Source organism: Leopardus geoffroyi, chromosome A3 (genome assembly GCF_018350155.1).
Source record: "Leopardus geoffroyi isolate Oge1 chromosome A3, O.geoffroyi_Oge1_pat1.0, whole genome shotgun sequence".
Lineage (NCBI taxonomy): Eukaryota > Metazoa > Chordata > Mammalia > Carnivora > Felidae > Leopardus > Leopardus geoffroyi.
Window position 1 is genome coordinate 133,270,959 of NC_059336.1, and position 22,545 is coordinate 133,293,503.

Here is a 22,545-nt window from a genome sequence, read left to right on the forward strand (position 1 = left end):
AACATCTGGCACATAACAGACCTTATGCAAGCATTTACTATTAGGTCATTCTCTAAGACTCGAACGAAGCTGGATGCTAATAGTTATAAAGCATCTAACAGAATGTCCTGGTGGTAGACGATCAACAGATGTTAGGAATTAGTTTACTCGTAATACCCTAGCATCATAGTTTGCACATATAAGATGTGAAGACTTTGAACTGGAGAGAAAAGACCGCAATGAGATATTGCTCATTGCCTGTCAGCAGGCAGTCCCCCCACCTTTCCCTGTTAATAGTACCCAAAGTTTGCTCAAATGTCAAAGCAAGATCCTTAATCCCGGGGAAGGTAGGAATGCAACAGACAGCCCGCTCCCCCGACCTTTCTCTGTTAACAGTACCCTAATTTTGCTCAAGTATTAAAGAAAGACCCTTAATCCCAGGGAAGGTACGAATGCATCACGGTCATCTAAACCAGTCATGGTAATCCTATCCCCCTTTGCTAGTTATGGTGCAGTTCTGGCCAATGGACGTAAAGAACACTCTACCAGGGGGCTTCTAGAAAAGGTTTTCTCCCCCAGAGAGACTCTTGAGAAAGTGTTTAGTCATATTCCCTCTTTGTACCAGGATTTGTCTGTGTGGAATTGTAGCATCCATCTTGTGACCCTGGAGTAGCAGGCTGGAGAACAAAAGGCCACCATGCTTCGAACTACCCGAGCACAAACAGCCTGGGTCCCTGATGGGATTGCTGCACCCCCGGACCAAATCTGGAACCACTTACTTCCAGAGCTTTCAGGAGGTGTTAAAAGAAAAAACAAATTACCTCCGATTTAACAGTTCGGGATTCTGTTCATTGCAGCCTAGAAGCATTCGCTTACCTCCCATTCCCTGTCATTTATTTTTGAACTTTACCGATACGTGATACACCTGTGGTTCTCACATTAGTGTGCACAGAATCACCTGGAAGGCTCCACGCCGAGTTTACAAATCGGCCGGTCAGGGATAGGGCCTGGACTTCTGCATCTCTAATATGTTTCCAGGTGATGTCAATGTTGTTGGTCCAAGGATCCCACTTTGAGCACCACTGTAGATACGCGAGACATTTTTATTGAAATAAATGTACAGAAATATCCACGAATCTTCTTCCTGGCAGTGGAGAAAAGAAAGCTACTGAACAACACTTCCTATGAACACAGATGCAAAACCTCTTAATAGTTCAGCAAAATAAATTCAACAATATGTAAGAATGGATGATAGATCATGACCAAGTGGGGTTTATACTAGGAACGCAAGGTTGGTTTCACATTTGAAACTCAGTTGAACTTCAAATGTGAAACCACATTAACTGGCTAAGAGAAAATGGGGACGCCTGGGCGGCTCAGTACAGTTAAGCATCTGACTTTGGCTCAGGTCATGATCTCACGGTTCGTGGGTTCAAGCCCCGTGTCAGGCTCCGTGCTTGTAGCACAGAGCCTGCTTGGGATTCTCTCTCTCCCTCTCTTTCTCTACCCCTCCCCCAAAATATATAAACCTAAAAAAAAAAAAAAAAAAAAGAATCAAGTAGACAAAAAATAAAACAAGAATTAAAAAAAAAAAGAGAGAAAATGTACCATTATCTCAAAGTTGCAGGAAAAGCATCTGGAAAAAAAAAAAAAAAACAAAAAAAAACGACTAACATTAATTCCTGATTTAAAAAAAAAAAAAACAAATTCTGCAATCTAGGAGTAGAAGGGAACTTGCTGAACTGCCAACAGCATCCATGGAGAGCTCTATCTATACAAACCCTCTAGGAGATCCCATCTGGCCTCGCAATTTTTAAATATTACTTATATTCTGGTGTTTTCCTACATTGCCATGACCCCAGACCTCTGAACCACAGACCGCCCCCCAGCTTCGTCCTTTGACATGCCTCCAGTGTCTGATCGGCATCTCAAACTCAATGTGCCCCAAACAGAACAGATTTCCCGATCCCCCCTCTTCTGAGTTCCCCTGGGGTATGCAGCCTAAAATTAAGGCCCAATACCATGTGGTGTCCTGACATCTGGTGAAACTGGGAGGGCCCCAAGTGGCCTAACTGCAACTTCCCCTCCCTACTCTGCTCCGTGGATCGGGTCCCCTAATCAAACACACCTCATGAAGAAGACCAAGGGGCTGCTGAGTACCAGGTTTGAGCTCCCAGCTGCCCATCGGATTATTCCAATAAGCCAATGACACCCTCGGGCAAGAACCAGGGGTCACTCCTTCCCCCTGATACTGCAGAGCCTGCCTCCCACGCTCCCTGGTTGTTCCCCGTTCCCAAGCGTGCCTGTCCCCCCTCCGCCTTGGCCCTATGTTGTGTGCTGCGTCCTCTCCTGGGTGGTAAGTACTACGATCCATAAACCGCTGTCAACCTCATCTATTCAATGTCAGGTACAGTGTGTTTGGCTAGTCCCACAACCTTCTAACCCAGCGGTTAACTTCCCTCACACACAGGGGGAACAGCAGGAAATTAAAGGAGCCCAGGAACCAGGACAGTAGGCTCTAATGAGGCCTCTACCTCTGCACCGTGTATTCACCCCAGGGCAAAGCGGGCCTTCTAGGACACAGGCTTGATCACATCATTCTTTTGCTCAAAATTTTCTAATGGCTTCCTATGACACCTTTGGGATCAAACCCAAAGCCCTTACCAGGGCCTTGAATGCAAATTCTTCCATTTCATGTGCTATTAATCTCCCTTTCAACCATAACATTCCAGCTGCCCCGGACCACATGGTATTCCTTGAATCCATCAAGCATACCCCTGCCTCAGAGCCTTTGCACGTTTCCTCTGCCTGGAATAACCTTCCAGGGGAAGGTTATTAAGCTCCATGGCTTAGGCCATTGGTTGTACTTCATAGCAGTTGATCTCTGCTCAAGGTCACCTCCCAGGGGCCTTCCTCAATCTCCTTTGATAAAAAGGCCCACCCTTATCACCCTTGCCTTGCTTTTTCTTCATTGTATTTCCTTAGCCCAACTATTATATATTTGGTTACTACCTGCCCCCACCCAATTAGAGTAGAAGATCATTCAAGGCAGGGACCTTGTTTAATGCTGTTATCTCCAGTGCCTGGAATATGCCCGGAACACAGAAGTTGCTCAGCATTGCATGAATAACCTGTGAACAAGAATGCCTGACTTTGCAATATCCTCACCAGATAGTCGAAACCTTTATAAATCTTTGGCAATCTAACATGTGGGAAATAGTATCTCTTTTAATTTGTATTTCTTCAATATGACCGAGGTGGAGTATCCTATCATTTTTTGGCTTGGCCTTTGTATTTCTTTTTTCCAGAGAGCTATCTTTTCTTGCTCAGTTTGTCTTTTTTCTGTTGCTTTGCAAGAGCTATTGATACGTTAAAGAAATTAGTCCTGTGTTCGTCATGTGCTGCAAACATATTTTCCTAACGTGCCATTTGCCTGTGGCTTTGTAGTCTTTCCCTTTTGGCTTCTGGTTTGGGGGCATGCTCAGAAAGTCCTTCTGCGGGGTGCCTGGGTGGCGCAGTCAGTTAAGCGTCCGACTTCAGCCAGGTCACGATCTCGCGGTCCGGGAGTTCGAGCCCCGCGTCGGGCTCTGGGCTGATGGCTCAGAGCCTGGAGCCTGTTTCCGATTCTGTGTCTCCCTCTCTCTCTGCCCCTCCCCCGTTCATGCTCTGTCTCTCTCTGTCCCAAAAATAAATAAACGTTGAAAAAAAAAAAAAAAAAAAAAAAGAAAGTCCTTCTGCACTCCAAGATCATCCAGACAGCTATACTCGTTTACTTCTAACACTGTAACGTATGTGTGGATGTAAAGGTTATGACGTTTAGATCTTTGATCCATCCGGGATTTCCTCTGGGGCATAAAGAATAAGGAAGCGATCTAGTTCGGAAAGCAAATTTAGCTTTAAAATACAATGAATACACATTTCCAGGTATTATTTACAAAACTTACTTTAATTTTGTCAAGGAACATTCATAGTTTAAAAAATAATACAGAGTTCACTTGTTTTCCAATACATGTTTTTATAAGCACATTTGCTACATATGTGTGTCTATGTAAGCATGTATATGTAATAAAATTCTACTTTCCACGATTCTCTGGAATATTATAATTTGACATTATTGTCACTATTGAGATATTTTCCCAAGAGAGTTTCGATTTCATTTTTCTCAGTATTTTCTCCCTTTCCTGGATCTTGAAGATTTCTTTTTCGTTTTACTGTATTTTGTTTTGAAAAGTCTCTTTTCAATTAAGCTCACTTCTTCATGGAGAAAAGAGGTCTTTATTCTTAGCAGGAAGGCGAAGAGGTTTATTATAAACTGATAACTCAGAGAAAAATTTGATTCTTCATAGGTCGTCACATGTTTACAATAGCTAGAAAGGGAAGAAAAAGGAAGAAGTTATCTTACAATGGCCATTTGGAAATGTATGCACCTATCCCTGACACATCCACTAAACCACCTAGCAAATATATGCGGTTCAGCTTAAAACAGTACTCTGAGTTGGGAGGAAACTTGGAACACTGGCAAATCTCCTTAATTTTAGAGGACAAGAGGTCAGCACCACCCAGAGCTACCAGGCCAGGGTACCGGACGCCCCAGAGCCAGGCCTCACAATTCCTCGCCCAGACGTCCTTCCGTCCCAGGTGAGCTGCTCTCCTTATCCGGCTTGAGGCAAACAACGGCACACAGGAAGGGATTCTGGGCATATTTTTTAAAATAAAAGAAAATAAATAATCCCTAATCCCCACCCAAAATAAGACACCAGCCTTGATAACGTAGCCCGCAATCTTGTGCCTATTACAGAAACAAGAGTTTACAAAGCAATTTCGCTTATCTTAAAAAGTAGTAGAACCTGAATCTGAGCAAATCTCCAACTACCACCAAATCTCTAATTACGGACCCCTAACTCACTCTAACTCTCCATCTCTAACTATACCAAGGTGTAGGCAATCCGGGGCACAGACGAACTAGTCTCAGGGGCTGTGATCAGCAAAATGCAGGCTATGGGAAATTATACAGAACAAAAGGCCTGGGTTCTTCAACAAGTAATTTTTCCCTGCAAGGGGTAAAAAAAAAAAAAAAAAAAAAAAAAAAAAAAAAGACATACAAGGGGAGTTTACAAACGAAAACACTCAAGGAACACCTTAGCTACTTGCAGTGTATAGGCCTTATTTGGATTGAATTCTATTAAAAATTTCGTAGCAATTGGAAAAATCTAAACATTGGCTGCGTGTTTGACAGTATTACAGAATTACTATTAGTTTTTAAATGTCTGCTTAATGCTATTATGGTTTTGTTTTTAAAAATATTATGACATTTGAGATACGCTTCCAGATAATCTGGGGGTGGGGTGAGGAGGGGGTCGGCGTGGGTGAAGCAAGTCCAGTCATGCTAACGGCAGTTAAGGCCGAATGACAGGTACAGGGAGGAGGGTTCATTAAACTAGTCTCTCCATTTTTTAATATACCTGACATTTTCCATAATAAGAAGCTTAAAAAACAAGTAAACGACATACACAGGATGTGCGCTTTCAGGATTTATCTAACATATATGATCCTCGGTTCCTGCAAGAAAGTTAATGTTTGCCCCACAAAACCCTGCCCCCATCAGTTGTGACTACGGACAACTATACTTGGTTCTCTGACCTGTAAAATAGGAAAAAGTAACAGTGCCTGCCGCCGAGAGTAGACAAAAGCATGGAATGAGAACATATATTGAGCACTTAACCCTATGGTTGGCACCTAGCAGGGGCTCAAAAATGTTCACTTCCACTATACTCCTTTAAAATTGATTTTTGTTTTCACTTAAAGTCTTAAGACTACTCGAATGATGATATACAACAAAGCCAACCTCCTACCATATTCACTAAGAGGAAATTTAAAAGCCTCAACTGTTCATTGATTGGTTTAACAGAAATCAAACATAAGCCATTTACATGAATTCTCACAAAGTGGTGCCCTCTTTTCTTTTAAATTTCAGCTATTGTGAGAGAGATTCTTTCAGACAAACAGTTACAACAAAAAGGGTTGTTACCTTGCGAGGCTCTACCTCTATACCAGAAAGATAACAAAAGGCATACAAATTATTTGCTCCCATAAGGGCTTTTATTTTTAAATTGAATCCCTAGGAATACCTTCTAAGGATTATATTCTTTATCACAAACTCAGAAAACTATCCTAGAGTTATAAGCCATCAAACTGAATATAACATACAACAGTTTGTTATTGCCAAGTATTCTGCTGGGAGAAGAACACGGGCCAACTGATGTTCCTTGATCTCTGACACGGAAAATAAGTGAGTGTGGCAAATGGATGCTCTAAGAATATGCTTACGCAAACAATTTTATGTGAAGGGAATGAAGTATAGGTTTACATTTAAAAGAGGGGGCAGCCAGTGTAAAGGTACACTTGAACTTCCTCATGAGAGCTTCCTTGAAAGAAGTTCAAATGTCTGCAAAAAGAATAGTTTCGCAAGTCTGTATACAAAGGTAAACCTGCTAACACGAGTTAATGTTTCGGTGGTCTGAAATAGGTTCACATTTGGCATGTGACAGATTTGAGTACTTTTTTTTTTTTTACTATAGTTTAAAATACTAGTTAAAATTAAAATTTTTTATTTATTTTAAAAAGTTTTTAAAATATTGACTTATTTTTGAGAGAGAGACAGACAGACAGACAGGCAGAGAGACACAGCATGAAGGGGAGAGGGGCAGAGAGAGAGGGAGACACAGAATCCGAAGCAGGCTCCAGGCTCCGAGCTGTCAGCACAGAACCTGATATGGGGCTTGAACTCATGAACTGTGAAGTCATGACCAGAGTCAAAGTTGGATGCTTAACTGAAACCCTAACCGGATGCCTCTAAAATAAAAAATTTTAAATTCAAATAAGATTTTTGTGGGAGCAAAAAAAAAAAAAAAAAAAAGTGCGTGTGTGTGTGTGTGTGTGTGTGTGTGTGTGTGTGTGTACATCCAAAGCCTCTCCATTTCCCATGGGTGGCAACTTGAAATACCATGGCTGTTCCTCTTCCTGCGGAAGGGGAGAGGAACCACCGGCTCGTCTCAGGGAGGTCAAGGGCAGACACGTGATTAGCCAGTGCCTCCAACAGGCCTTCAGACCGAGCTAACTGCCAGCAACTGGCTTACTTACAGACGGGCACTTGTGGCAACTGAGGAGTATGAAGGGCATTTTGATTCATGAAGACGGCTGGCTCCGCCTCAGGTAAGAAGGATAAACAGCCTCTCCTCGAGAGGTGCTCTTGTCCTCCTTGCCTAGTCCTCCAGGCCTGAGAGTTCGCACAAGATTTTACAGACGTGAGTCTTCCGTGTGACAAAATTCTCTACACAGCTGAAGATCTGCTCTCCTCAGCATCAGAACACTTCAACTGTGTTCTGATGCTGAGGAACACAGCATCAAAATGGTTGTACGGACACCTTTTAAAACTGAATGATTCGTGACTCGGTTATCTTAAACAGAGCACATTCAATATAATGTGTTTTAGCCTTTACAATTATATTGTTACCGGCTGTCCATTTTTACTGTAAAAATACTAGAAAATACAGCTAAGAAAAACAAACCCAAAGAGAATGCACACGGCATGTGGGTCTTGCTCTGTGTTCAAGCGGAGACCCCATCAGGCTTATCTTGTGGCGTGGAGGGACTGGACTGTGTGTCATGAATGAACTTCAGACCGCTGTAATTTGAATTCTTCTGTCTGCTTCTGCTTCTGATGCCGGCTCCTCTACCGTTTACCGGGTGGGTGTCACTTACGTTTGCTGTCAAGATGATTACCAGCACAGCCCTTTTCGGTGTCCCTCCTACTTTGTTTCTTTTGATGATGCGGAGTTTGGAAATCAGACAACTCGGCCTGACAGAAATACACCCGAAGGCAGAGTAAGCAGGCTGTGAGCGAGGGGCCGAGGGGCTTTCTGAGAAAAGTGCATCAGCTCTAGTCCTGGACCCTGGGGCATTTTTATTGGTTCGCTGAAGCCTTTTTTGCTTACCCTCTGGTTCTAGGCTATGGTCGAAATAGGCAAGGTTGACAGAATTTTGGCGCATAAAGTCACGGTATCACTGATGCTTCGTCTATAGGTTATCATTTTTAGCCTTAACAGTTGACACAGAGAGAAAAAAAATCTCCGCTGTTTCAACTCTGACTATACCAAGGTCTCTTTGTAACTGTCTTCTATCACCGTATGACATCTGTGAAGAACGTCTAGAAATACACTGCGCCACGGGAAAAGCATAAAGGTACAATGAGCGCCTCCCTCCCTCCCTCAGGACTGACCCTGCAGGTGGACGAGACAGAAGGGCGCCAGATCACCACTTCCTAACGTACTGGTCTCACGCGGGGGCTCCTCACTGGCCGGGACTACGACCTTTTCTCTTCCTTTTGATGAAATCTGAAAACCTGAAAGAGTCATTGCGCTGACCACTGCAAAGGAATGTATCACCTCAGACACGGAGCTGACCCGGGGGTCGGGATTCCAGCATTTCCCCGTTGCTGCTAAGACGGCGGCACCCCAGTCATTCTAGACTCTGCTCAGCCTTTCTTAAGTAGTAAATTTTAATGCAGATGACTTCATTTTGTTATTTACTTTTGGATTTTCTACAGCTTCCTTACCTTTGATTGATACTCAACTTAGGAAGAGAAACTCTTTAACAGAAAATTAGGTTTACTGGAAACAATGAGCATAGTTTTCATTTACTGAGATTTACTAGGTGCCAGACACCAAACATCTCATTTAATTCTCATCTCTATTTTCCATTCATTCATTCAACGAATAATTGGCGAGCACCTAGGCCCCGTTTTAGCCGCTGGGAGTTTTCATTAATTCATTAAGACAGAGTCCCTGCACTCAAGGACCTTACAGTCTATTCCAGTGTGAGAAGGCAGGCAAGTAAGCAAATATAATAACAATCTAGTCAATAGTGACAGAAGCTATAAGAAAGAAAAAATAGGCAAGGGGAATAGGGGGTGATGAGGTGTGTGTGTGTATGTGTGTGTCGGGGGGGAGGGTAGCTGGTGCTAGTTTAGACAGGATGGTGAAGAGAAACGAGAGCAAACACCTGACAGCAGTGAGCCCTTGAGGACACATGGAGGAAGACCACTCCGGGCTGGGGGCACAGAAGGTGCAAAGGCCGGCGTGGGGAGGGTGCTTGGCAAAAGCTCGAGCAACGGCCAGGAGGCCGGCGTGAGCAAAGGCAGTGAACACGGAGAAAAGGAGGGAAGCAGGGAAGGTCAGAGAGCTCTGGAGGGTCTTCGGACTTTCCTGTGAGTGAGAGGGGAGCCCCTGGAGGTTTCGAGAAGAGGGCAAAGATCGGCATCATGCACTGTTTGTGCCACGGGAAAAACAGAAGGACGTGAGCCCCTCCTTCACTCGAGCAAACGCTGGTTTTGCAACTGGGGCCACAGAGCTGTAGAGCGGGAAGTGACCTGCTCGCTGTGGGCAGAGTGGAGCCGGGGGACAGACAGCCGGCTGCACTGGCACATCCTCCTCACGGGGAGACTGCCGGACAGACAGTTTCTATGCATCAAGACTGAGATTAGTATCAGATGAGCTTGGTGTAAAAATACAAAGTCACAACGAAAAAAGTCTTTATATCCTAAAACTCTTTTCAGGCTTTGTTGAGATAGTATCCACACGACGTATGTTAAGTTCAAAGCGTGCGACGTACATGTCGTGAAAGGATTATCGCAGTAAAGTGAGTTAACACTTCCATCCCTAAAACTCTTAAATGGGACTCAATGCATAAATTCCAATTTTCTTGATTCTAAGCCCAACATCTTCTTCTTCTTTTTTTTTTTTTTAATTTTTTTAACGTTTATTCATTTTTCAGAGATGGAGAGAAACAGAGCATGAGCAGGGGAGGGGCAGAGAAAGGGGGAGACACAGAATCCGAAGCAGGTTCCAGGCTCTGAGCTGTCAGCACAGAACCCGATGCGGGGCTCGAACCCACGGACCGTGAGATCATGACCTGAGCTGACATCGGAAGGTTAACCAACTGAGCCCCCCAGTCGCCCCGCCCAACATCTTCCTAATTCCAACAAATGACCTATCTGGTCTGATCATCTGGTCCAACAAATGACAGCTCTAATTTTAGGTGACTTTTTGAATTAGAAAAGAATACTGCTTCATGCCAAATGAGGGATTTCATGATTTTTTTTTTATCCTTCGATTTTTTAAAAGCATCACATACCTTCTACAGAATTTCTGTGTACTTAGCCAGTAGAGTGAGTTCTTGGTTGTCAGTGACTGGCCTTTGTTCTTCAGGATCCCCTGGAGGCTGTGTCCGTGGAAACAGGTTCTAGCCGCGTCTCCTTCAGCCCAGTTGAACTGAAAACTCGAAGGCTTTTTTCTTCCAACAGTTGGTGTTGAATCAACCAATGTGCTAAATTGTTTTTGTAGATCCACCACCATTTCTGGAAATGGGAGGAAAAAAGGAAAGGAGTAAAATGAAAATTAATGTTAAATCACAGATACTGCCTGTAGTTTACTTGTTAGTAACGTACTAACGTCGGTTTCTGAGTTTTGATAAACGCACCAAGATAATGAAAGGCAAAAACAATAAGGGAAACTGAGACTGGATGAGGGACACTGGGGAACTACTTAAAAAAGACTAAAATGGTAAATTTTATATTATGTATTTTTACCACAATTGGGGGGGGAAATTAACAAGACAACCTAAAGGCAATTCTCCAAACCAAAGAGTTCTGAGTGTCATAGAAAGATAGGATTTCAGATTTTGGTGGGAACTTAAGTTCTGTTTTAAAAAATGCAACGTTCCTGAAATAGATTCCCATGGAGATTTCTTGCAGATGATGATGTTTCTTTGGATGTGCATTGAAACGCTTGTTGAAGAAGTAAAAAAAGCTCTTTCGGCACTCACTTTTTTTTTTTTTAAACTATTTTTATTTATTTACGCAATCTCTACACCCAAAGTGGGGCTCAAACTCACGACCCCCATATCAAGAGTAGCACGCTCTTCTGACTGAGCCAGCCAGGCACCCCTAGGCACGCCCTTTTCAAGTCAAGATATTTAGCTTTTCTACATGGTGATGCTATGGGGCATTAACAGAAACCACAACTCACCTCTTCTTTTAAATGCCACGGCTCGGTCAATGGATGAGTGGTAGAGTGGCTTTTCGCTTTTCCACAGATACCTGCACAACACAGAAAAACATGCGGAGTACGATGGAGAAGAAATGGACCTAAACACAGTTCAGAAAAGTTTCTCTGAAGCGATCTCTGAAATTCCTGCCGTTCAGTGTCGTACCTCTGCCTTGGAATGACCTACTGACACGGGTCTGTAGCACTTATGTCATAGATGTAAGTGAGGAGCGCTGAAGGTGACAGCAAGCCAACAGAATGACGTGCTCATCCCCAAACTCTCCCAGGTGTCATAAGGTCCTGAAGAAGCTATGAATTATATAAAAATGTAGAAATGGTTTCCTTTACCATAATATTCTCTTGCTGTCTGTTCTCATAAAGTGAAACCACCTAAGAAACAACTGTTCTTTGTGCGTTGGCCAACTGCCCTTTTGCTGAGGATTAAATCAGAGGTGTCCTGATTCTGGTAACTCATACGAGGTGAACAGTCAGCACCAAGCTTCTGATGTAGTGATGCAATCGATGCTGATAAGTGACAGTTTTCCTGAAAATTATGTACGAACTAAATTTTAGTGAACCATACATTTAAAATATATCCGAGAGCTTGTCATTGAAACTTATGGGAAACAAGTTTGTGATTCTTTCAAATATCTTTTTTCTTATTTATTTTCTTAAATAATAAGCGTTAACAATGTACTCGGGGGGAAAATAATAAAGAAGTTCCCTAAATGCTTTAATCCCAATCAGTGGATAAACCCGCTATTAAAAATTCCTTGTGGGGGTGCCTGGGTGGCTCAGTAGGTTGAGCGTCTGACTTTGGCTCAGGTCATGATCTCACGGTTCGTGAGTTCGAGCCCTGCATCGGGCTCTGTGCTGATAGCTCAGAGCCTGGAGCCTGCTTCGGATGCTGTGTCTCCCTCTCTCTCTGCCCCTCTCCCCACCTAAAATAAATAAACATTAAAAAATTAAGAAAAAAATTCCTTGTGATACCTAATCTAGATAGATTTTCTTATGCATTTATAATAAATGCCTCTACAGGTAGCAATTGTGCTATAATCAAGAAGGCATTATTTCCTTGGGGTCATACGCCTAGAAAATGGGAAAAGCGATGTAAAATGACATTTTAACTGTCTAAACACTCCTTCTTTAAATTTGTACTTTGCTTACCTCTTCCCCAAACTATAAAAGCTACAAAAAACAGAGGCACGTCACAAAGTCCTAATGTTTTCTGTAGGAATCCTATATGCTTCCCACCAGTCTTCCCATTCTATCTCCCAACTATTAAAACCTAAGGTATAATTTACACACCCCCCCTCCCCCCCAGCTCAGTGTACAGGTCGGCCGGCTCAGACACACACACACAGTGGCGTAACGACCACCATGGTGAGTATACAGAGCAGGCCCGTCAACACAAGGTCTCCCGTGCCTCTTCACAGACAACCCCTCCCCACGCTCCCACGTCCCTGATCTCAGGCCACGGCTGATGTTTTTCCATCTCTCGAATTTAGCCTTTCCCAGAATGCCATATAAAGGGAATCTTACTACATGTCACCTTTGGGGACTTTTATTCAGCATAATGCATTTCAGTCATTCGTATTGTGGATGCATCTGAAGTCTGTTCCTTTCACTGCCGAACAGTATCTCATTGTACAGACATATTCCGCTTGGTTTATCCATTCACCTGCTGGAGGGTATTTGGGTTGTTGCCACTTTTTGGCCATTGTGAATGGAGCCCGTACAAACATTCGAATGGTGATTTTTACGCGAAGTTATCATTTCACTTGGGTAACTATGTAAGAGTGAAATTACTACATAGTGTTATTAATGTTTAAATGTATGTTTAACATTATGAGAAACGGTCAAACTTCCAAAATGGCTGAACCATTTTGAATTCCCACATTTGGTATGGTCTTTTTTGTTCATGTCGCTTTGTTTTTGGCCATTCTAACTGGTGTGTAATGATATCTTGTTGTGGTTTTAATTTGCATTTCCCTATTAACTAATGATATTGAGCATCATTTCATACATCTTTAAAAATTTTTTTTAAATAAGGTCAGCTGCTTCTTCTTTTTTTTAATGTTTATTTATTTATTTTTGAAAGTGTGAGAGAGAGAGAGACCCCGTGTGCGTGCATAGGGGGAAGGGGCAGAGACAGAGGGAGACAGAGAATCCCAAGCCGGCTCTTTGTTCTCAGTGCAGAGCCCAACACGGGGCTTGAACTCACAAACCATAAGATCATGACCTGAGCCAAAATGAAGAGTCGGATGCTTAACTGATTGAGCCACCCAGGGGCCCCATACATCTTCTTAATAGTGAAGTATTTAGTGAAATTCAAATCTTTTGTCCATTTAAAAAATTGGGTTTTTTGTCTGTTTTCTTACTGTATGAGAATGCTTAATATTATTCTAGATACAAATCTTTTATCAGGTATGTGATGTGCACATATTTTCTCCCACTGTATCGCTTCTCATTCTCTTAACAGTGTCTTTTGAGGATAGATATTCTTTCTTCTGATGAAGTCCAACTTATGATTTCCTTCTTTTATAGATCACACTTCTGTTATCATATCTACGGAATTGTGCCTCACCCAAAAGGCTGCAAAGATTTTCTGCACATGCTTTTAAATTTTCCTCCATGTTCTTCCCAGCATCTTCCGTAACAACTGGAAGTCATGAAGACAAACTCTTAAGCTGTGATTAGGCTTTCAACTACTGTTGATTAATGTTTTTCATGATCTCATACATAGTGACCTATACTTAGCTACAGGAGACACTTTAACATTCCTCTGACAACATGGAAGATGACGTTCAGAGTAACGGGAGAAAAACTTACAAATTTACGTCAACAATAGGGGTGGGGTAGGGTGAAACAGACAGGGAACAGACTGACACACAGGGGCTGTGTGCCCAAGCACTGGTCAGTAGTGATTCACTTAGCTCGAAGCACCTACCCTATGAAGGATTTTGGTAACGGATCCCCTGGACAGTCTCTTCCCTGGGCGCTGTTCTCCCAGCCATTTTGAAGATGCCATTTTGAAAACAGACATCCTCTCTTTGGTCAGTAAATTCTCCCCTAGAGTAGCTGAAAGTCAGCAAGTCTTTGATGTGCAATTGAAGGCTGAAATATCAGTTGGGGCTCTAATGGCTATGTCTGAAGTGTGAGTCGGTGCCTGGTTTGAGCTAATAAATGCCTAGTTACCACTGAGACGCCAAGTGGCATGGCCCCGGAATACCTAGCCTCTCAGGATCGGTCAGGACAGCCCGCTGGCCCCATAAAAGGCCCGACGTCTGGTTCTCCAACATAACCTGAGACAACGGAACCAACTCCTGTTCTTGCTGCTAGCATTTTACCTGCTGAGACCCAACGACTAGGGGGCCTTCCTTCTCTGACAAGGAAGAGGAAGGACCCAGTTTCCTGGGTCCCACAGGCTGTCAGAAGAAGTTCCCGCCCCACATCTTCTCTTCCATCACTGTGTCAAACCTGAATCTCGAGAAACTGCTACACCTCTCCCCTTTCTGGCAAGGATCCTCCTCCCCACAGGGCCTCATTCAGCTCCACATGTCTGTTTCTCTATTTAAAAGCTCTCTTAAATGTAGATGAAAAATTCTACCTGTGAAAAGTGAAATTTAGGTCTTAGAGCACAAAGCAGGCATTATTATCCCTATTTCATTGATGAGGAACCTGGAGTTGAATGAATTCTCATTTTAACTCATCTGAGGAGCCTTTATTTTTCTCAAAGTATACAAAATTAGTTGATCAAATGAGGGTTATTCTAAATTTACATACAATACACAGACATTAATTTTTTCTTCAAAGTCTTGTAAAGACTCAAAGTTCTAAGAATCGATAAAAAACTCTTCAAACCAGAGATCAATAGAAATGTACTCTATGTTATATAAAATATAATGTCTATGAAAATTTACAAGCGATCCAAATTTCAGTGCACCAAGGCTAAAAAATTAAGTAACTTGCCCACGGTCACACAACTAGTCTGTATGCAATCAGGATTCAAACCCAGCACTGTCCGTCTCTACGGCTATGCTCTTTCCACTCTATCGCAGTGAACCTACATCAGAACGAGGGTTCAAAGTCAAATGGCGAGACCGACTGAATTAAATATCTTCTCTTTCAGTTTTCTTCTGTTTTGCTTTTTGTGGGGATCTTTATTTGGGGGAATATTCCAACTGCCTGTGTCAGACTGATATTTGTAGTCTTTGTGATACTGGAAAGCAGATGAAAAATGTTCAACTTCGAGAAAGGGGAAGAAGGAGGAATATTAGAAATGGAGGTGAGACTCATGCAAATTATAAAAAGTTAATAACTGAGTACAATGTGGTGCTCTGGATTGGATCCCAGGTTAGAAATAGGACATTAATGGAAACACTGGTGAAATCCAAATAAAATCTGGAGTCGAGTTAACAGGAACACAAAAAACAAAGTTGATTAGGATATATGGGCTACTATTTCCAGAAAGAATGTCACAGTGCTGATGAGTCTAACTAATGAAACTTCAGCTTTCAAATAGAAGGTAACGGACTTGGAAATCAAGTAGGTAAATCTAGAACTAGAAGAGATAACATACTTTGCCCTGGCTTCCTCCCATTCTTGTTTTTTCTCATCAATAGATTTCTTCATAACTTGGTACCATTTTCTGAAATCAAACCATGGCTTATCTGAAAGACATGAAATCCATGATTAGTAACCAAATAAGTCACATTATAACCACATACCTCGTTCATTTGAGTCTTCATTCATTGACACAAATAAACACTATGGAGTCAACATTTTGGGGATTAAGGAGTCACTGTCTCTGTACTCCCACATGATTCCTGAGCAATCCGTCACTAAGTTCCTACCTATATTGAGGCCCTAACTAGATTATACTAAAACCATCTCTGTATATGCCTGTTTCTCCTACATTTGACTATCATCTCCTTGAGAAGAGAGGACATATTTTAGCTGTCACTACAATCATGACTCTTCTTCCCAACCCAACACCCAGCATAGCGTCCGGCACACGGTGAGGCTCCGATATGTCTGCGAATACTTTTGAATTAAGGAACAAATGACTGATAAATGTGCGAAATGGCACTGTAATAGTTGACTCCGGACTTCCAGTTTCATCAGTTCCTATTCCTGTTCTTCCCAATCTGAATCCAAATCCAGAGAATCTAGAGATAAGTAAGAAAGGGGATTGTACTGAAGAGCTGGGATGAGCGTGTGCTCAAGATGTCGAGGTTAGAGAGACAACAGAATTGAATGTAGTCGAATATAAGAATTCACTCCTCACTCTTTTACTCAATCCACATGGGGGGATGGGATGATTTCAGAGGGAAAAAAAAATAACATTAAAGGTAAATCAGAAAAGAGGATTGTAGAGTGAGGGAATCAGAAGAAAGGAAAGGAAGATTATTTTAGTGTCTCTAACACCCAACATGGGGCTCGAACTCACGACTTTGAGATCAAGAGTTGCATGCTCTTCTGACTGAGCCATCCAGGTGCCCCAAGGCTGAATTTGTTTATATATTTTCTAATGAAGACAGTCTCCTTCAATGTGTACCTAAGAATCTTTTCAAATGGCCAGTATCATCATCACTGAATTCAGTATGGCATCATAGACCATATTGCCACAGAGGAGCAGGAATTACCAAAATAGCTACAAGGACAGGGAAAAACTATAGTGATTCATGCAACACAAAGTTCTGTGAACTTAAATAAGCCACAACTTCGTTAAACCTCAAGTTCCTCATCAATAATGTGGGGAGGCAGGGGACGGGGGACAGCAGAGAAGCAGAGAGAGTGGGGACGGCGACACTCGCCCCGCTGACAGCAGGGATTTATCTGGAGCATCGCAGGGCAGATGATATATCAGAGCCCTCTGTTTACTCTAAATGTCTACGCAGTCTATGATGGCCCTTTAGCCTGAGAAGGGACATTAGAAGACATTTTGTTCAACCTTCCACTCTGTGTTGAAACTGACATGAAGCAATGTACAGAAAGAAGTATTCTGCACATATTCTGGAAAGAACTCACAAACTGATTTCTACCGTTAAATCCAAGCTCCTAAAACCAATGTATGTGCAATATTGGGAGGGGAAAAAAAAGGTCAAACTCTTATAAACAGAGTAGAAAAGTAGTTTACAGGGGCTGGGGGTGGGAGATGGGGAGAGGTTGGTAAAAGGGTACAAAGTTTTGGCTCTAAGATAAATAAGGTCTGAAAATCTAATGTAAAACATGGTGAGTGTAGTTGATTACACTGTATTGCATCATGGAAATCTGTTAAGGGAATAGGACTTAAATGTTCTCTCTCTCTCTCTTTCTCTCTCTGACACACACACACACACACACACACACACACACACACACACACACAGGATTAAAATGTGAGGTGATACATGTATTAATTAACCAGATGAGAGAATCCGTTCACAGTGCCAACAAATATCAAATCACCATGATACACACTTTAAATATCTTACAATCTTATATGTCAATTATAACCCAATAATAAAGCTGAAATTAAAAAAAAAAACAAACAAACCAATGAACATAAATCCTAGTGAGGGAAAGAAGAAAGAAAGAAAGACGTGGTCCCTCCCTCTAGGAGCTCACAATCTACCTCTCTATCTTCCTATCATTTACGTTGCCCTTACTCTCTGCCAGCTTTTCTTAGCACTTTACAGGTCCTGGCCATCTACCAGGGCTAGACATACCTTGTCCACCAGCTCTAGTTCACTGTGCAAAACCTCCAACAGAAGTTTGTTCGGGAGCGGTTTGGCAGGAGTGGTAAGTTCTGATTTGGGGAGTGGTGAGGTCATGAGCGGGTGTGAAGGGAAGGTAGAATTTTGGAGAATAAAGGTGGCTTTGCCAGGGGTTGGGGGAGGAGGGGGGTAGGAAGGAAAACATTTCAGGTAGAAGGACCAGTGTGAGCAAAGGCTGAGGCGTTAGAACAGATGGCATAGTCCCAGAAGTGCCAGCATCTTCGCGGTCTAGTGAGGAGAAGCTGGGACTAAAAAAAAGCTGGCTGGTGTTTACACACAGTAGGAAATCACTGAAGTTTAGTAGCCTAGATGTATAATTAGATAATTATATGAAGAAATAATTCTGGCGTAAGGTACAATTTGTATACATGTGTGTATATGTGTGTCCTTGTATATTTTTCAAAGTTTCTTCCTTACATCTATTGCTTCTTTTAATCCATCACTTGCAATCACTTTGAAGTTGAATGACAAAAAGTTAAGTACCTTCTTTGTTGTTTTCATTATATTTCTCAGCAGTATTAGACAAAGACCTGGAAACACCAATAAGCAAGTCAATTCATTGAGAAATCACTTCTTTGAAGACGGTAGCATTTTGAATTCTTCTTAAAGAAAAGAAAAGTGTAGAACAGTACTTGGCACCGATGCCAACTTTTAATGGAGAAGCAAATCCCTACACACCCTGCCATTGTTTACGGGCATTCGGGAGGGGTGACAGTTCAAGATTCCTTTACTTTCCGAAATAATCTTTGAAGACACACAGCGCCAGGAGCCTACACGCATACAGATAAAGTGCTACACGATTCTTTAGGATCTGTGTATGATGATTTAAACTCCAGAATCAGTGAAGCAATGAGAACATGTGTATCTACCTAAAAATAGCAAGAAAACACAAGGCAAATAACTTCCTAAGGTAGAATTAAATCTCTGACAACTGGCTGAGTCAAAATTCTTGTAAGAAGTAATTGTTGCTACTAGCCCGTGTTCTACAACAACTGAGAGGCTCTATTTTCTGTGCAGATAATATATGGAATCCTTTACCTCTGATAATTAGGTAAAAACAGTACGATTTTTTCCTCATAAAATCGATATACACTTACCATTCTAAATTGTCATCCAATAAAAAGAGCAGTTTCAATACTACTACGATAACGGCGACAGCTTGTACGTCATATTTAACAGTTTTTGCCATTTTAGCTATGGGGTCAAATGTCAGAAAATCCACTTCTCCTACTCCAGTCATTTTTACCACTTGGCAGGTTAAATCATTCATTTCATCTGTTGAAGAGCAAAACAGCAAAATGTGAAATAAATTCTTTGCCTAACTAGACCCCGCTAAACTGTACCTCTGTAAGACAAGTTTTATCATCTTAAGACACGGTACGATGCTAGAACTCAGAGGCATACGTTTTGTGAAGAAAAGAAACGCAAAAATGATATCTGTACAGAAACACTAATGGCAGGATCCTGGCAAGGCGTAGCTTTTCCTATTTGGGCTTCCTAAGACATCTACTATTTATAGGACACATTCTGGTACCTAACTCACAGCCACACACTAGTTTTCTATCGCTTCATACAGGTTTCTTGTCTGTGTTTCTACAGCAATTTGTCACTTACTTGAAACTAACTCCCTTATAAGACCAAGCGCTTCTCTACGAGTATACACTCACTCGCTGGCTGACACCCTGGCTAGCACGCTAGAAGGTTCGATGCATATTGAACTTGATGTACTGCTTTCCCAAAGACATTATATGTTCAGTTTAGCCTTCACCTATCATTCGAAGCTGAATAATGTGGCACTTGAAACCAGACAGCCTAGCTAGGGCCTATATATTTAGGCTTTCCGATCATTACCTTTGTGACTCTGGATTAGTCACTTCCTCATTTGTAAAATGGGTTATGGGAGGATAAACTGAGATTAAGTAAGATAGTACAAGTGAACATACTTTGAAAACACTAAGTTACTAAACAAATTTCTTTACTAGCTAAGTACATAAGATATGCAACATTCTACTTTAACTAATTGAAGCAGAATAGCTATTATTTATAGGAGCATAATAAATTGTAATGAATTAAATTGCAATTTGATGCATGCATTCAGTCGCCATTTCCTCTTGACTTTATTTCCCTCTCTATCCAACAGCAAGCCCATGAACCAGACGCTTGCCATGAGCCGACCTGTGTCAGTTACATTTTGGTAAGCCTCTGTATTCCTTCTATTACCTGGTGTAACATTTGTGCATATATTATGTTATGACATATTTATATTTATTTTTACCGTGAAAATTACATTACACAATTTTGAATATTGCTTTGTTCATGAACATATGCATTTTCCTTCCCCATTTAAAAACTATATTCAATCACATTTTTTATATTGCTCAAGCAATAGGATAGGCACACCATGTTTGTATTTTCTCTTAAGAACATAAGTCCTGAATTTCTCACATTTCTAGTTTAGCAAGAAATTCAGGAATGGATTCCACTGGCAGATTCCATCGAGCTACCTGTGTCTCGGTATATTGTGAACAAGGCCTACCGAGGCTGTCTCCACATTTGTGTTTCATTGCCTCAGAGAGTTCACTGGGATCCTACCAGACTGATCTCCGTTTGTTTTAGGGACTAGAAATAGCATCATGTTACCAAACACTAAAAACGTTACCATAGGTGAGCTTCTGGGGTTTTTTAAATTAGAATTCATTGTGTAATAATCATGCTTCACGTAAATGACAAAGCACTGTCTTTTTTTTTCGGGAGGGGGGCACCTAGGTCATTAATAACACATATTGAAACGTTTGTTACTTTAATCCCACTCAGCAAACTTACTGTAAAACCAAGCATATCCCTCGTATCAAAACAGAACTCTTTAATTTCTGAACAATGTCCTTTTAACCTAGTTACGTGGCCTGAAATACTTTAAGAAAGGATTGTGAAATTAAGCTTCATGTTACTATGGACCCTGTCGGTGGCTCTAATAGTCAGTGATTTGAGAGGATTCCGTATTTTGTTCATTATAATTCTACCATTCGATAACAGCTTCCTCACCACATACCCCACACACTTACCAGGGAGATTGACTTCCATCAGGTATTTCATACACAAGGTGTTTGGATGAAGATAGCAGTCTTCAGTTATGTCTGGAAAACGTGGCAAATCTAAGAATTTGGCAATTTCAATCATCTTTTTATAGATATCCTCATAGGTAGGCCAAGACTGAAATAAAAGATAATCAAGGTAGCAACTTTTACAACATAAATTACTTTTAGAAAATATTTTCTGATTTTAAAAGTCATACGTATTCACTGAATAAAATTTGGAATGTGGAGAAAAGCTTTAAGAGGAAAACACCCATAAATCCTTACTATCCTCTTAGCAGTTTAAAACAGTAATAACGCTAAATAAAAAGGCCACTAAAATTCCATTTGGCTCATAAAACTCCTACTGGCCTTCCCCATGACAGAGAGACATCCTTACTTCTTGCCAGTCACAGAAGAACCTGGGGGAAGGGACAAAGCTGTGACCCAAACCGGAGTTACAGAGCCATCGTGTCTGCTCTGCTGCACGATCTCCCTCCCACACCTCCTCACCACACCCTCTCATTCACCTTCAAATTCATGGCTACCAAGTTTAGCTTACTGTTTCACTATGTTCACATGCTTCTGCGTGGGCGGTAATACCAAGGCTTAAGTCTAATAGGTAAAAATGCACAACTCAACTTCTCTCATATAACTGCATGTAAGATTCTCTTACAGAATTCAGGAAAATCTATGAGCTATTATTAAGAAATGTATGCTGTTCACTTTCAGATCACCCCCGTAGTTTAATTGGTATGCTATTTTTATTTTTGCCATTTATAAACATCTTTGAAATTAATACTACATATAATTTTGCCTCATTTACTCATCCATTCACATAAAAAATGTTAAATCTAGAGTCTATGCGAGGTACTTTGGGAAAGGTAAAGATGAATAAAACAATGCCTTCAAGGAGTTTATAACCCAGAAAGGTGTGTGAAAGGTGTGTGAAAATAACCACAGTATAAAAATAGAAAGTTATCAAGTAACTCAAGTAAGATTTTTTTTTTTTTTAAGGCTTATGGAATTTCAGAGAAACTAACATTTCTGATATGGTAGGACCCTGTTAAAATAGGGCCTAAAGACAAACATTTTGGCAACCTGGTTGGCAGTGTTAAAGTTGAACATGTGCACATTCTTTGGTGAAGCAACTCCACTCCTAGCTACATATCCCCAACAGAAACGTACATGATGTCCACATAAAGACACGTGCCAGAACATTCTTAATAACGCTATTTTCAAAAGCCCTAAGCTGGAAACTACCCAAATACCATTAACGATAAGTAAATTTTGATATAGTCTCATAAAGGAGCACTTTGCAGCGAGGAAATGAACGCTCTGCCTGCAATGACATGGATGAATCTTCAAGACATCACGTTAAAAGAAAGAAGCCAGGTGCAGTAGAGAACGATCCACGCATATAAAGTACAGAACCCAGCAACTCGGCACCAAGCTTCTACGGAGTGAGAAGTCAGGACAGTGATCACTCTGGAGCAGGGGCGGGGGGAACGACTAGAGTGAACACAAGGGTGGAGTTTCAGAGGTGCGAGTAATGCTGTCGCTCCCTGTAGCAGTGTTGCCTTTTCCGTTTTTTTCAAATGTTGAGATAGAGGATTCTACTTGTACACTGAA

General features: G+C 41.5%; 1 protein-coding gene across 8 annotated transcripts in view; it reads right to left on the minus strand.

Moving 5' to 3' along the window:
• Positions 1 to 3,906: 3,906 nt before the first annotated feature.
• The window catches only part of TAF1B (TATA-box binding protein associated factor, RNA polymerase I subunit B), a 69,036-nt gene continuing 50,397 nt past the window's right edge, over positions 3,907 to 22,545 (minus strand). For 7 of the 8 annotated variants that reach the window (XM_045447760.1, XM_045447762.1, XM_045447764.1 and 4 more), the window contains 7 exons: positions 20,905 to 21,052; positions 18,940 to 19,117; positions 18,326 to 18,372; positions 15,664 to 15,754; positions 11,064 to 11,134; positions 10,171 to 10,393; positions 3,907 to 4,346 (listed from right to left, as the gene is read on the minus strand). In XM_045447760.1, coding sequence (XP_045303716.1) covers positions 4,142 to 4,346; positions 10,171 to 10,393; positions 11,064 to 11,134; positions 15,664 to 15,754; positions 18,326 to 18,372; positions 18,940 to 19,117; positions 20,905 to 21,052 — 963 coding nt within the window. In that variant the 3' untranslated portion in view covers positions 3,907 to 4,141. Of the gene's footprint in view, positions 4,347 to 8,050; positions 8,381 to 10,170; positions 10,394 to 11,063; positions 11,135 to 15,663; positions 15,755 to 18,325; positions 18,373 to 18,939; positions 19,118 to 20,904; positions 21,053 to 22,545 lie in introns of those variants that run through there. The other variant, XM_045447761.1, reaches the window with a different exon arrangement.